At 31.8% G+C, this 16,266-nt stretch overlaps 3 protein-coding genes across 3 annotated transcripts; 1 reads left to right on the forward strand and 2 right to left on the reverse strand.

Moving 5' to 3' along the window:
* Nucleotides 1-1,573: 1,573 nt before the first annotated feature.
* On the forward strand, nt 1,574-7,227 carry Ge-1 (Enhancer of mRNA-decapping protein 4 homolog Ge-1). The gene is made up of 9 exons (XM_018502688.1): nt 1,574-1,755; nt 1,868-1,936; nt 3,181-3,386; nt 3,565-3,944; nt 4,026-4,294; nt 4,381-6,020; nt 6,097-6,304; nt 6,386-6,667; nt 6,803-7,227. The coding sequence occupies exons 1-9, from the start codon at nt 1,745-1,747 to the stop codon at nt 6,990-6,992; spliced, it is 3,255 nt and encodes a 1,084-aa protein (XP_018358190.1). The 5' UTR covers nt 1,574-1,744; the 3' UTR covers nt 6,993-7,227.
* A 1,602-nt stretch (nt 7,228-8,829) lies between these two features.
* Nucleotides 8,830-11,692, reverse strand: LOC108758013 (rRNA-processing protein UTP23 homolog). Its single transcript, XM_018502720.1, has 3 exons — nt 11,511-11,692; nt 11,171-11,403; nt 8,830-9,816 (listed from the first exon to the last, which is right to left on the reverse strand). Exons 1-3 carry the CDS (start codon nt 11,628-11,630, stop codon nt 9,408-9,410), a joined length of 762 nt encoding a protein of 253 aa, XP_018358222.1. The 5' UTR covers nt 11,631-11,692; the 3' UTR covers nt 8,830-9,407.
* Nucleotides 11,693-11,880: 188 nt separating this feature from the next.
* Nucleotides 11,881-15,355, reverse strand: LOC108758005 (ribonucleoside-diphosphate reductase large subunit). Its single transcript, XM_018502710.1, has 11 exons — nt 15,212-15,355; nt 15,001-15,089; nt 14,638-14,815; nt 14,196-14,559; nt 13,818-14,119; nt 13,568-13,730; nt 13,096-13,484; nt 12,839-13,026; nt 12,440-12,748; nt 12,092-12,277; nt 11,881-12,020 (listed from the first exon to the last, which is right to left on the reverse strand). The coding sequence occupies exons 1-11, from the start codon at nt 15,228-15,230 to the stop codon at nt 11,967-11,969; spliced, it is 2,241 nt and encodes a 746-aa protein (XP_018358212.1). The 5' UTR covers nt 15,231-15,355; the 3' UTR covers nt 11,881-11,966.
* Nucleotides 15,356-16,266: the final 911 nt, after the last annotated feature.

The raw sequence follows: 16,266 nt of genomic DNA on the forward strand, positions 1-16,266 counted from the left end.
CGCTTGCCGTGCGGCAAAATGTGATGCGGTAGCTAATAAGCTTACAACTTCTAATATGTTAATTGGTTACCGCGTCTCATTTTGTCGCGCGGCAAGCGTTTCCGCGTCCAGTGTGCAGAAGTTTACAAGAGAGTCGCGTCAATCTTGTACAAATTTTCATTGGCTTTCAAGTAAAATGGCGAAACCAATCATCGATGCTATTATATCCCCATTTTAAGTATCGTGAACGCGGTGATTTAAATTTGAGAAATTGTGAGAGTAGAATTTACGTTAAATTATATAATATTGACAAGTAGAATTTATGTTAAATTACAAAACATTGACAGAAATGGATCTGTTTTCTATAGGTAAATTAGTTTTACGTTTTTAGAACTGAAATAGTAATGATACGAAACAGTAATGAAATAACATTTTCATTTAACAATACCAAAATGAAGCAAATATTGCTGGGCTTACACTGGATCCGACGTGCGTCGTACGACGTTCTGCAACCAATCAGAAAGCAGAATTTTCTTTTGTATCGATGATACGGAGCAAAATCCTGGGTGCTTTCCATTTGGGTGATCCCGATTGATCACGGCTCGATTGGACACCACCAATCACAGCGACCGGTGCTTAGGAGCTTTGTAGTCTCAAGCGCTGTGAGTGGCTCGTGTCCAATTGAGCCGTGTCCAACTGGGTGCCACCCCTTTCCATTCGATGACACAGTCGACACAAATCGGCACAAGTGTCGTTCTATCTTTGTCACTCTCTGAACAAGGATAGAACGACGCTTGTGTCGACTTGTGTCATTAATTGGAAAGCATCCTCTACCTTCTGATTGGTTGCAGAGCATCGTACGATGCACGTCGGATCCAGTGTGATCCTGCAACAGGTTGCAGAACGTCATACGATGCACGTCAGATCTAGTGTGAATCCACCAAATGGCACTAAGGCAGGTATTCATAGTCAGATCTTATATTTAAGACCGTCTTAAGTACAGTCTAATGCGGGGTCTACAATAGGAGTCGTAGCAGTCGTAGGGTCTTAAGTCGTAGAAATTTGAAAAAATCATAGTCGATTATTCTTCTCATATTCTACTGTGATTGGTTAATTTTCTACGACTTAAGACTCTACGACTGCTACGACTTCTATTGTAGACCCCGCTTTAAGATGTCATGAACCAATCAGAGGGACGCATTAGCAACTTAAGACATTACTTAAGACGGTCTTAAAATAAGAACAGACTGTGAATACCGGCCTAACTGATTCAAGCAGCTGATAAGATATATTCAAGAGCCACTTAAAGCCGTTTCATTAATAAAAATTCACGTAATCAAAATTGACGCTTGATATTCGTCAATTTTGACCCTGTGATCCTTTTTATCGTTAAAATGACCGGTTTGAGCGGCTCGAAAAATGTACCTATACTTTAACAGGAATTGCCCGCATTGGCATCCATTTCTAGATGTAGATTGTGTTCCAAAATTCACTGTCAATGCTGAAAATGTATAGTACATGTGACGCAAACTATAGATTTTCAGCGCTGGCAGTGAATTTTGGAACACAGCCGTAGTTATACAAGTGGGTGTTCGAGTGATGGCCGCCTGACGTTTCACTTTCGTTGAGATATACCGAGTTGGTTTCGCGTGTGCGTTGGTGCTTTCCCGAGATCGCGGTGAATTGATACCGGTGATGAGCACTCAGCTGCTCGACTGATTCATTTAATTCTGAACGAGCGATACGGCGAAAAACAACGGCATTTATGCCCGAGAGGTGAGGGAGATTGATCTCGTAATGCCGTGGGGGCAGGTCAGCGGCATCGCCGGCTGAGGTTAGGAATCGTCGACCCGGGTCGTGCAAATCCGTAAATTCGTTTGTTTTACAGGAACACGGCCGACGGTATGAGCAAGTCCGGGGAAGACAATCTGAGGCATCTCAACTTCCAGCAGACGGTGTAAGTTCCTTCGAGAGATCTTTTAGAGCTTTTGAGTTTTTAGAGCTTTTAGGACCATGGTATGAAGTCTTGTGTCTCTAATTGTGACAAAAATAAAAATGTTGTAATTGCTACTTTCCATTAAACTCTCGAGAAGACAAGAAGAATGTTAAAACAGAACAACTAAAAAATAAAAGACTTAATATTTATTAAATCGCAAAAATGATATCAATATATTTGGATCAGATAACATAAATGATCTATTTTATTTTCACATACTATATAACTAAGATAAATTTGAACAAATTGCTTGTGTGTTTCTACAATTTATTTATGAATTTATATTAAATAAACATTCTTTTATCTAGTTTAATAATAAGTAATACTTCCATTTTCAACTCGTCCTATGTTTTTGGTATCCTGTACGAGAGTTTAAGGTAGATTACATTGATTAGTATATTTCGATAAAATATCATGGTTCTATATGTGCTTGTAGGGTATTCATAAACTATGTTTACATCATGTATTTAGGTCACGGTCTATAAAATAAGTTCTTGTTTATCTTGTTAGTTAAACAAAAACATCCATCATATAGATAGTGGACTAAGTGCATGGTGTAAACGTAGCCATAGTCTTTTTATTTCAAGATCATCTTAAGTAATATCTTAAGGTGTTAATATAGTTTGTGATTGGTTTATGACATTTTAAGACTATACTTAAAACAATCTTAAATATAAGAACCAACTATGAATACTGACCATAGATAAGTTTCTTTAAGACTTAACTGGCATTCATAGTTTTCTTATTTTAATACTTGAATAATATCTCAAAATGTGTGTGTGCTAATATAGTGGATATATGCTAATTGGTGGATATATTCGTAGTCTGCTCTTATTAGAAGACCATTTTAAGTAATGTTTTACAATACAATATGGCTCTCTGATTGGTTCGTGACATCTTTAGATTAGACTTAAGATGGTCTTAAATATAAGAATTGACTGTGAATACCGGCTAGTGATTGATTTATAACATTTTTAAGAATATATTTAAGGTGATCTTAAATATAAGAACCGACCATAAATATCAACTTGAAACAAGTTTCCATCAAAACATGCTTAGCATTTCTTTATTAATATACTTTGTATTGTCTATTTGATATTTCTTTCTTCTTTATAATAATAATAAGGAAAAAAGTTATAAATAAATATAGCATGTAAGTTTTAATTTGTATGAAGATTTTTATATGTAGCATTCCATTTCTACAGAGAGTTTAGTGGACAGGAGGATCAACATTCAGTTGGATTATGTAGCACAAATGTGACCATTATCCCTTCTCCTGGTGATCATAACCATGGTAGTTCTAAAGTGAAGTTGAAAAATATTGTTGACTTCACATGGGATCACCATCTTTACACAGGCCAGTTGTTGGCTGTTCATGTATCTGGAAAATATTTAGCCTATGGTTTAAAAGGTAATTTTTGTTAAGATTGAGGTTTGCTGTTTGTAATGGTTTTTTTTTGCAAATTAAAATGCTTTTTATACAATGTTTCAATAAAAAAGTTGATTTTATTTAATTAATTATTAACATATATCTATAGAAGCTATTCAAATCATCATACTTCTATTTAGATAAATTTTCCATCTTTTAGTTGGTACCGGTGGTGGGGTAGTCCGTGTTGTATACAAGGATTTAGAACATAGATCTCTGCTGCGAGGAATGCGTGGTGTTATTCAAGATCTTGCATTTGCCCATGTTGCAAATGCAATTCTTGCGTGTATCGATTATACAGGATCACTTTTTATACACACAATTGAACCTACACCATCTGAATTATTATGTAGTTTAGTATTACAAGTAGACGCAGAAGATGTTTCTCCAACTAGTCACAGAGTGATCTGGTGCCCATACATCCCGGAGGAGGATGCTTCTGATGGAGATGAAGTATCAAAATTATTAGTCCTAACACGTGGTTCCAAGGTTGAATTGTGGTCGGTTGCAACAATAGCATCAAATTTTAGATCAGTAGAGGTATATAAACATATATTCCATAATTTTTATTACATATGAAACATATGTGATAAATAATTCTCAATTTCTTTTCTAAATAAGGCAACAGATCCAGGTATTAAAGAAAGTGGTGGCATGATGGAAATTAATCAGCACTCAGGAAGTATTGTTGAAGTCGCCCTTAGTCCAGATGGCACTGCATTGGCAACGGCTAGTACAGATGGCGAAGTAAAATTCTTTCAAGTCTTCCTTCATAGTAATTCTCACAATGGCAACCCGCAGCCACGTTGTTTACATCAATGGAGGCCTCACGGAGGACGGCCCATTTCCTGCCTGTTTTTCCTTGATGATCATAAAAATTATCAACCTGAGTGAGTATTTTGAAAATACTAATTCAATGTATGTATATTTTTATTTGATAAATTGAATATAATTGAAGGAAATATTTATTTTTCAGTGTTCAATTTTGGAGATTTGCTGTGACGGGGTGTGACAATAATTCAGAACTAAAAGTATGGTCGTGCGAAATGTGGACTTGTTTACAAACAATCAAATTTGCTCCAAATCCTTCCACGGGCAAAATACTGGTACTAAAAGCAGGCTTAGATCTTGGTGCTGGATATCTGTTTCTATCAGACATATATAATAAAATTTTATATATATTAAGTCTTATGAAAGATAAAAATGAAGCGTTAGCTTGCATAAGCACGGTATCAGAGTTTCTCCTGCCATATCCAATTCTAAGTTTCGGAATTGTCGATGCTGATCAACGTAAAATACGGTCGACTGGTGAATCATTAGAAGATCTATGTGAAGAGATTGAAGAGAACGAGGAACAACTTGTTATTTACATGTATCTAGTCCAACCAAAGTCATTACAAGAATGTCACATTGCTTTTAAACCTGCCTCACAAGCAAGTAGCAATTATCTTATAGATACACTTGCTCATGATACGCTGGAATATTCTGAAGATATGCCAGATATGGGAACCGTTACTCACAACGGTATGTCCGAAGAAAATTGTGAGGGAGAACGATCTTTATCTTCAGCAATTGAAACAACAATTAATCATAATACTGGTGGCTTAAACTTGATGACGCCTGATGCATTCAGTTCACCTGCAAAAAAAGATAACAACGAATTGGAGTCTAATCCAGGAAGTCCAGATTTGAGGAAAGTTCTATCAAGTAGTCCTCTTGCACAAGCGGTGCAAGCTTTGAATGCATCTGACCCACCACTCGTAAAAAATGATATAGAAGAGCAAGCTCCTGCAAGCTGTGGAAGCAGTCCATCTAGAGAAGTAAGAGAAATCTTATCTCTTACTAAACCAGATGAAGAAACTGACATCGACGGCAAACCGGAAATAAAAACGAATGCCGATGAAGATTGGTCTAATATTCCGATGGTCTTGCTTAAAGATGTTAGTGTGCATGCGATGCAAGAGTCTGAAGAATTTCCCGAAGATGATGATAATAATATGCAAAGGCAAAAGATAAAAGTTGAACCAAAGACGTCCCTTCCTACCGATGATCCTGGATTATCATGGCGAACAAACAACGATATTGAACTAAACAATAAGTTGAAATCTATTTTAGATATAATTCAGGATCAGTGTCAAGAACTAAAAGAGTTACGTACAGAGGTTACTAGATTACGGCAAGAATCACCAGTATCCACGCGAATAGAATCGGCATTGGCGAGAATGTCTCAGCAGCAAAATGCGAACTTGGAACAAACTCTATATGATCAAATGACTCGTCAACATGAATTTCTAAATACATTTGAAACAACGATCAAAGATAAGATTGAAAGTACCTTACCATGTATAGTTGAAGAAACAATAAAGCCTTTGAAGCATCAAATGAGACTAGACGCAAATCAAATGGACGAACTCTTCCAGAAGAATATAAGTGAATTGATAAATAGTTCACATGTAAAAGATACTTTATCTTTGACAGCTGCAAATGCAGCAAAACCAGCTTTGGATGTTGCTTTTAAAGAAGCATTTACAACTGTCCTCTTACCTAATATGGAAAAGGTTTGCCAAATTATGTTTAAGCAAATCCAAGATGTCTTCATTAAAGGTACTCGCGAATGTAAGTAACTTATTCCGTTAATATGAGGACAATTTAATATTTCTTCAAATGTACTATGTAACATTTTTTTTTATAGATTTACAACATATCGATACGGTTATCGATAAACAGAATCAACGTCATAATGAGCAGTTAAGCGAAATGTTATCAACATTGGTACGCGAAGAGGTACAAACTGAATTGAATAGAGTTTTAACAACGATGCAGGATAGTACTATACGAGCAGTTCGTGATTCTATACGAGAAAATCTAAATCAGCAACTTACAGAAATTTCTTCTGCGCGGTAAGGATAAATCTGAAATTTAACATTGTTAAAAGTACTATCATGAAGATATTATTAAAACACTTTATTCTTGAAACCTAGATCAAGAGCTACAACCCCTGCTATACCTGTAACCACTGTAGCTGATGCTCAATCACGTGTTATGTCTCTTCTTCAAAGAGGTCAACTAAACGCCGCTTTTCAACAGGCTTTGAGTGCAAGTGATTTGGGATTGGTAGTACTAGTGTGTGAAAAAACAGAACCTTCAAGAGTATTTTCGTGTACAGCACAAGGTTCACGATGCATTTTGCAGCAACCCGTGATTCTTTCTCTCGTACAACAATTATCTGCTGATTTAGGACATCGTACAGAATTGAAACACAGGTATTTATTATTTTATAATTTATTATTTTATAATTTATATATAAATCATAAAAAAAAGATATTGTACCACACATTTGTAGATATTATAAAATATTTTAAATATATATATTTTAAATAAAAATACTTTTTTTTTAGGTGGCTGGAAGAAGCAATATTGAATTTAGATCCAAGTGATCCCGTAACACGAGAACATATGGGCACGGTGCTAATGACTCTACAAAATCAATTAGCTACATTTGTAGCAAGTAATCCGAATCATCGATCGACGAGCCGCATGAAAATGCTCGCTATGGCTACACGTGCATTATTAAGTCAGCATCCTTGACCATCACGTTTGTGAGATTATTCAAGTATATGATATAAGATTTTTTATGTTCTGTTTAAAGACTACTTTTGTCTAAAAGCAATATTAACAAAAGTCATGTTTAAGACTGTGTGTGGTAGTAATTTTCATATAGAATATACAGATATAGATGTATGTGAAGCCATTACCATTCACACTACTTTAACAAACATTCAGATTCAGTTTAGTTCTATTTAACAGATACACACATGTATTTAATTCGTCGTAAATCTTCATTAATTTTTTATGGGCTTAAATGCTTTAATAAAATTTTTTAAATAGTTTTTACGTAAGTTATATTTAAAAAATAAAATAAAAAATAAATTAAAATTTAAAAAACCACAAGTTGAGCACAATGTTAACGATAGATTAGTATTAGAAAATGGTCAGTGCTAAGTCTAAAAGAAAATAATTTTTTAATTTCATACTGTTAAGTTCTGCATGAACAATGTTACATTCTACATGTGTGATGACTAAAAATAAATTTTCACTTATAAGTTAATAGTAAAAATTACAAATATTTCTTCAAATTTTATAATCTTAACATAGACAGTGCATGCATTTCATAACATATACTTAATCATACTTGTATGAAAAAATGCGTCTGTAAAAATTTTTATTAAAACATCTAACTTTGAAAGATTTTGTCTTAATAATTGTTTAGAAATATAATTTTTTGACCGGAAAAGATTCTATTTTTATGACTAGCAATTTGTGAACTAGAAAGGTCTATATTGGAATAAAAAAAAATAAGTGTCATGATAATATTGTAATGTTCAACTGAATAAGATAAATGTGGAATTATTTTACTTATGTATGATTTATATGATTGAGTTCAAATATTTGTATCTGATAGAAAGAGATTATGTTATTTAACTACATAGTGGTAGATCAATTTGTAAGCTGCTTATAAGAAGCGTAAAACTATGAGGTCTTGATATGCCAAAGAACCATCATACATATCAAGATCGCATTTTAAAAGCTTCAACTTTTTTAATTTAAATTTTTTTATATTAAATTTCTCGTTTTTTCATTGTAGTAAAGAATTAGTTTTTTTTTATCATTCACATTTAATTTTATAAAAATGCACACATGTGTATATAACATATATATATAAAAGATATATCTAATTATATGTTACATATATATTATGTGTTTTATATGTTATATTATATGTTATATTATACATATAATATTTTATATATGTATAAATTTTTTTTAAAGAAACAAATATTAACCTGAGAATATAGATCTACCACTATTCAACTCTGATGATTTAATAAATGTATACTATGATAATATAGTATTAAATATTGTCTGAAAGTTCTTAAACAAGGATTGTAAATAATATTGTATCACCTACATCGAAAAGATTATTTTCCAACATTTTTATACTTTCTATATATATATATATACATATATATGGAAGTTCCTAATTCCAGATTCATGTGTTCAACTGTATGTTAAGATCTAGGACAATGACATTATACAACGTTATTTAATAATAGCGTATTAAAGGATTAATATACATTTTTTTCTGAAACTTTTTGTTATTTCTTTTTCTTAGTATTTTCATGATATCAAATGTAATAAAAAATAGCGCGCGTCACTATTTTTTCGTTGACGAAATCAAACACTAAATTATTAAATAATAATCATTTTGGTTATTTATAACAAATTTTATTAATACAAGGTTGAAGAATTATGACTGAATTTTCTATGAAAACTAAACATTTCAGATTTAAAATGATCATAAAAACCATCACACATAAGGAAATTTTAATCGTAATCTTAAGTCACAATCAAAATTATGGTCTTAGAATACACAGCTGTGAGAATGTTTGTATTAGTCGATATGTTTATGGTCTTATAGTTATAACTAAAATTTATTTATGTGTGGTGACCTTAAGAAATATGATATCTATTTAAATCTTATCATAAAAGTATATACTGGGTGTTTCTTTCTGAAGACCGTCCACGAATCATATAGTGCTATTCCTGATCAAAAACTGAGTTGATAAGTCCTCTACAATTTTCGCAATGTTAACGAAATATTAATTTCTAAAGATTGCCAAATAACCGCATATCCGACCAATCATTAATTATTACAAAAGTTGTAAAATAGTAGAGGACTTTTCTGATAAAAAATTCAGTTTTCATATCATGGGTGGTATCATATGATGAGCGGACTTTAAGAAACACCCTGTGTGTATATATATACATGTGCGTGCATGCTTAGTAACGTTTTTAACTATATAATTATTTTTTCAAGTCAATAAGATATTGAATGAAAAAAAGCATTTTGTTTTCCCAGTTTTTAATTTTTTAACGATTTTACTTTTTATATGTTGTATTCACAGAATACATGATCAAAATTTGCACGACACGCGTATAATTTTATGTACTTTTATTCTTCAATTCTGCTAGTAGAGCCTCTTTAATGTGTGGCGCTATTTTAATTTTTCTTCTTCTGACCTTGCCAGACTTTGTACCATTTTTCTTCAATATTGTTTCAGGTTTTTTCTTTTTTTTCAAACAACTAAGCGGATTTGGTCCTCCCTTTTTCCTTTTCTTCTTCAATTTAGTTTCTTTCTCTTCTAGCCCTGCTTGCTTTCGCAATACTTTTGCATTTTCTTTTTCCCATGTAGACATACCTAAACCTTTCTGTACAGCTTCAGCATGTTTACGGCTCGCCTCTGAAGGAGAGTCTAGTGTGGGTACTTTTCCATGTAAATAAATTAATGGAACTCCCGGAATTATCCTCAATTTATCTTGAAGTTCACGATCTTGCGTTGCAACAATGTATCTATAAAAAGTATAGTTTTATTTTAAAAACATTTTCTAATACACACACATGATCTTGATATGTTAAATGATTTATTTATTAGTATTATATATTTGAGGAGGTACATATACTCAAAGTGACGAAAATATTATGAAATAATCTTTTATATATGTTAGCATATATAAAATAAAATAATCTTGAAAAATGTGACAAAAATTCATCAAAATAAAAAATATTTCACTCTTATTCCAAAATAATCAGTTTAGCCTACAACTATGATTCCCACTTTTCTGGATTTTGGCCAGAGTTTCTGGCTAACTGGTTAAAATTTTTTAGTCACTTTTTAAGTACATGTCTCGATTTTCCTCCGGTTTTTTAAAAGATATTTTCTGCAAGAGGGTATGATCTGATTTTGTTTTTAGAGAACATTCTACAAAACAATTTCAATTTTGCCAATTTCAGAATTAGTTATCAATCTCTGGAAATTCTTACTGGAACACTAGTTGAAAAGTAGCAACCGTATTTACAATATATTTAGCATACATTGCAGGCAACTTTCTTATTTTCTCATTATTACATTTTGAATACATGCCAAATGTTCTAAAGTCAGTTTCTTAAACCTTCTAATTGTTTCAGCAAAGACTATAGAACATAACTAAATTTATTGTCTCTATATTGATTGTAATAAACAGATATATCTACTTAATAAACATATGTATGCTTAGCTTACAAAAATCATTAATTTTTTTAATTTAAATAAATTTAAACTTGTAATTTTTAGAGAAATATCAAAGACTTAAAAAAATATAAAAATTTAAGTTACTTTTTAAATTATTATATTTCTTAAATCTGATATTTCAATATTTTTTTTAAATTTTAAGTTCAAATTTATTGAAAGTAAAAAAAATATAATACAAGAGGTTTAATCCAACTAAAATCAACACTAGGTGACTATGTGTAAAAATTCTTTTATATTAATAATTCTGAATAAACGTTTTGACCCTTGCTTTGAGTATCCTCTTCAATAAATTTATGTCAATTTACAAAATAATGATCTTGCAATACAGAAAGTCAATAAAATGTTACGCTTATACAAAAATGTCCATATCAGTGAAGAAATAGTCAAAGATAGTAAACAAGAAAAAATCCATGAGTAAAATATATAATAAAGATATAATAAAGCAAAAACTCTTAGGCCCAGTTTCACAACTGGTTAACTCTTAACCGAGGTTCAACTTATTCATTATCTCTTTTCAATTCTAGAATTGGAAAAAGATGAGAAATAAGTTGAACCTCTGTTAAGAGTTAACTGTGAGTTGTGAAACTGGGCCTTAGTGTATATGTTTAACCTTCTAATATATTCATATGTACATACCTTGTACTATTATCTTTTCCTATCATAGATAAAAAACATTTTGAGCCATTTATTGGTTTCTTTTCGTGTCCACATCTGTGTATAACGTACTGTTTCACGATTTGTGTAGCACCGTTAACTGCTGGAGAGAATATACCAAGTTTTTCAGTTTCCGAGATGATACATGCTGTTGTTAGCAACTTTGTTTCAGATTGGAAGTACTTTGCAAGTTGCTCTTGTATGTTAAATTTGTTCTAAAAAATAATAAGGTACATATATATGATAGATGAAATAAATTAAACATTTAAAAACATTGTGATATCTAAATAATGAAACAGAAAATAACGCGTGTACAGCTAACCTGTAATGCTGCAAATGCAAATGTACCATCAATAAGGACTTGAAAAGGTTGATGAAATTTATAATTATTCACATAAAATCCAAGAGTCTTCCGGGCTTTTTTGGCTCGCGAGGTCTTCATTTTAAAAAGATAACTTTAATTAAACTTTGAGGCTAACCTAATAATTTTTTCGTGTTGTTTATTCGCTCTATTGGACTAGAATTCACTAGAATCCAGTACCGCCAACATAGCAGACCTTTTTTTTTTCTCTTTGTCCCCATATACATGTATTAATAAAAACATAACATCTTTATTATTTATTAATTTTTTTATTTCAAAATACAATTTTTATTGTAATATCTTATTTAAAAAATTTTCACTTTCTCCCATGTTTATGTAAATTCTGTATTCTGTATCTATATTTTCCTGCATTATATTTTCAGTTTTCTTTGGAAATATATTTTTTTATTTTCTTATTTATTTTATATTACTGTCATCAGTTACAAGATGGTGCATACTGGATTTCAAACCCTACAAATACATATTTTTGAATTTATGTATAATTTAAAAATAACTGTATGTAGTGTACATTTTATACTTACACTTTCCCAAGCAAAAAAGTGCATGGATGTAAGTTTCTCTAATGGATCAATCATGTGAACATTTAAACATTGCGATTGATCAATAAAAGGTCCACGAGAAGCTGCCATTTCAAAAATTGTTTTTTGTGGCATTTCCCAAACCGTTTTATAAAGCAGTTTTAAATCTTTGGGTATCTCCTCAATATTCTGCAAATGAGAGAGAGAGAGAGAGAGAGAGAGAGAGAGAGAGAGAGTTTATTAATGTTCAATATCTATTTTTAAAAAATATATATGATAAAAATATATATTATATATAAAATATTTAATATGAAATCTATTTATAATACAGTTAAATTAAACAATATTTACTTGTATGGATCCGCCATTAAAAATAATTTTATTACACATGTTTTCATCCCAAAGACCTTTCTCGATTAGATCTCGTAGCAAACGTGGTTTAATAATTGAGTATTGTTTTGATAATGCATGTATTGTATAAATGTTACTCATATATGGCTCAACTGACATATTATTTTCCAACATTTGTGCCATAAATGCATCTGACATTTGAGCTATTAACAAAGAATTGCGCAATCCATGTGTAGCAATTTTTGCCTTTAAAATATCCCAATCCCATAAATTTGTCGGTTTCACATGCCACATGTCGAATTGGAGGATCTAGAAAAGAATTTACATTTTCAGATGTAAATAATTTTCACAACAAATCAATAGTAGATAACAGATAATGTTTTTCTTGATTATACTTACACCTTCACTGATAGCACTACCCTTATATGACTCATAAGGACCTTTTTCAGTAGCTATTTCGCAACTGGCTTCTAGAGCACCATAATAGAGAGTCTCAAAAATTTGAACGTTGAGTTCATTAGCTTCTTTGCTTTCAAACGGATATCTCATTAAAATAAATGCATCTGCTAATCCTTGTACACCAATACCTGAAGTTTTAAAAATGAGTTTAAAAAAAGCAATGCATATAGTATGCAAATTGAACACAAATAGCTTACCAATAGATCTATGTTTATCACATGATAATTTTGCCTCTGGAAGAGGGTAAACATTAACGTCAATCATTTTATCCAAATTGTAGGTGACGGTTTTCGCTATTTCTTTAAGTTTATAAAAGTCGAAAACTTTCTTAGTAGAATTTATAAACATATTGACAGCAATTGAAGCTGTATTACACATAACAACTTCATCCGAACTTGAATACTGAACTACTTCGGTAGAGAAACTACTGCATTTAATTGTGCCTAAATGCTGATGATTTGATTTATAATTACAATGATCTTTAAAAACTATGTATGGCACTCCTGTTTCACATTGTATCTGAATAATGAGAAGCCATAACTCCCTTGCTTTGACTTGTCTTCGAAAACGTCCTTCCTGTTCATATCTAAACAGGAATATATATTCTTTGGAAATTATATAAATTCAATGTCATTTTTTAAATTATATTAGAAATGTATAATCAATTACTTGGTATACAATGTTTCAAATTCATCACCCCAAGCTTCAATTAATCCAGGACATTCATGTGGACACATTAGACTCCATACATCATCATCAAAAACACGTTTCATGAATAAATTTGGAGTCCATAATCCATAACACATGCCTTTTGCCCTCAATTGCTCCTCACCTATAATATAATTGTTTAAAAAGATATTCACATATCTTTATTTATCAAAACAAGTATGAAAAGAAAATATTATTATAAGATAATAACCAATATTCCTTTTAAGATCCAAAAACTCAAAAATATCGGAATGCCATGGTTCTAAATATACAGTAATCGGTCCCTCATTTTTGCCATTTTTTGAGACAGTTCCAATAGATGTATCATATGTTTTTAACATAGGCACTAATCCGTTTGACACGCCTCCTGTACCCCTAATAGGTGTATTCTTTGCTCGAATGCAGTGTACATTGAATCCTATTTCACCATTATAATCACAAAGAACAGTAAATCTTTCCAACGTATCCAATATTCCATCTATGCTATCGCCAGACATTGTCAATAAAAAAGTGCTGTAAAAATATCGTTTACTTAATAATATATTACAACACCTAATAAATTTAGTTACTGTTTAATGAAGATAATCACCTAGCCATTTGTTGTGTAATGGTACATGCGGTATCTATCGTCTGTGCAGGATATATGAAATATTGTTTCGACATAAAATTGTATGTTTCGACAACCTTATCAATGTCTTCACCGTGAATAGCTACAGCAATTCGCATTAACATGTGCTGTGGTCTTTCGACAACTTTTCCATTCAATTTCAACAAGTGATCACTCTCAAGCATTTTAAATGTAGCATAACTATAATTAAAATCTCTATCATATAGTATTGCAGAATTCAATTTGTCTGCGTTATTTTGGATAATTTGATAATATTTCTTGCTGATTATAGGCAAGTGTTCATTTGTGATCGAGCTTTTTGCATGATACAAATTAGCTATCACCTCTGAGAGATACAAGGTATTAATAATAAATCTTCAAATATTGATAAACAATGTAATATCAACGATTAATAATATCTCACCACTAAAAACTTTCTTTGTCTCCTTGTGTAGATTGGATATAGCAATTCTAGCTGCTAAGGTTGCATAATCTGGATGTTGATTAATCATAGTCGCTGCAGTTTCAGCTGCCAGATTATCCAATTCAGTTGTTGTCACTCCAGAACATAAATTAGTTATAACCCTAAGTGCAATCGCAGACTGTAAGAGAAAAGTACAAATAAAAAATACAGTAACGCATTTCTCTTAATCTAACGATTTTATAAGTCATAATAAACTTGACTTTAAGGAAAACATTCATCGATATATAAATTAATGAAAAATTAATATGGAACAAGATTCCCCTTTTTTTCACCAATTACAAAGGTACATGTGCAAATGCTTACTGGATCCACATAATTCATATCCAGACCGTAACATAGTGCCTCAATTCTTCCAGTTATCTTGTCGAAATGCACAGACTCTTTACGTCCATCTGACAACAAATAAAAGAGTTATTGAAAGAGGAAAGATCAACGAAACAAAAATAATTTCGCGCGAGGATATGTCAAATAACGATGTCAAGTGAGTGTATTTGTTCAGTTTGATGTAAATTACCGCGCTTGAGAACATGCATGTTGTCTCTTCGAACGCTTTGGAAGCGTCGCAGTTACAGCAACGTATTTTTTCTCCAATTTCACTTGATTTCACTTGACGTTACAACAAGTAACCAGCACGATTAAAAACGTTACCTGAGTAATTTACCCGCGAAACGGAAGTGACGAAGAGGTTATCACGTGTACCACGACCAATCGCAGCTTCGTTTCACGCAAACGTCATTTCCGCAGACTTCGCGAAGAACCTTTTACGCGCCATTTCAAAAAATTCAGATCTCTCTCACGTTTTAATTACATATGTAAATAATGATTTTCACATAGTTGAATTCGAACGCGATTTAGGCGTATGAAAAAGATATGTACAAAAATCGAGACAAGTATAGTACTTTTGAGCAATAATGTGCTTTTGATATGTAAAACTTACCCAAGCGTACAAAATTATGCAAGTAGAAAAATCTATTGATATAAATGTTACATAAATAATCATTGTCATTCGTATTTTGCAAGAGAAAATGAATAAATATTATTATTAATGTAATTAATAAAGATTATCGAAATATATAAAAAAAAACGATATAATACATAATGTAAATACCCCCTGATTCTGTTAAAAGGTCGGAAATTCAGGGATCTGGAAGAAAAAGAAGAACCTGATTCTGTTATTGACTACATTTACATGCTCTTAATCGGATTTAATAACATTCGTAGTTATGAAACTGGCCAATCACAGTCGTTCCATTCTTCCGAGGAATAACTATTGGAATATACTGATTGGCCAATTTCATAACTACGGATGTTATTAAATCCGATTAAACGTGTCGTGTAACAGAGGTCAATATCGAAAATAGCCGGTTGCTGTATTGAAAATTGCAAAAATCGCAGCGAAAGAGGCTAAAGTTTTGAATAATCGCACGTCATGGAGCCAAAATGGTGGCAATTCGTGGTACTTTGTTAATCTAGTAACTTTATGCTGGATTCACAATGCAGCCGATGTGAGTCGTACGACGCTCTGCAACTAATCAGAAAACAGGATTCCGATGGATTTTGCTTCGTATC

This window comes from Trachymyrmex cornetzi, unplaced genomic scaffold (genome assembly GCF_001594075.2).
Source record: "Trachymyrmex cornetzi isolate Tcor2-1 unplaced genomic scaffold, Tcor1.1 scaffold15, whole genome shotgun sequence".
NCBI classification, from domain to species: Eukaryota; Metazoa; Arthropoda; class Insecta; order Hymenoptera; family Formicidae; genus Trachymyrmex; species Trachymyrmex cornetzi.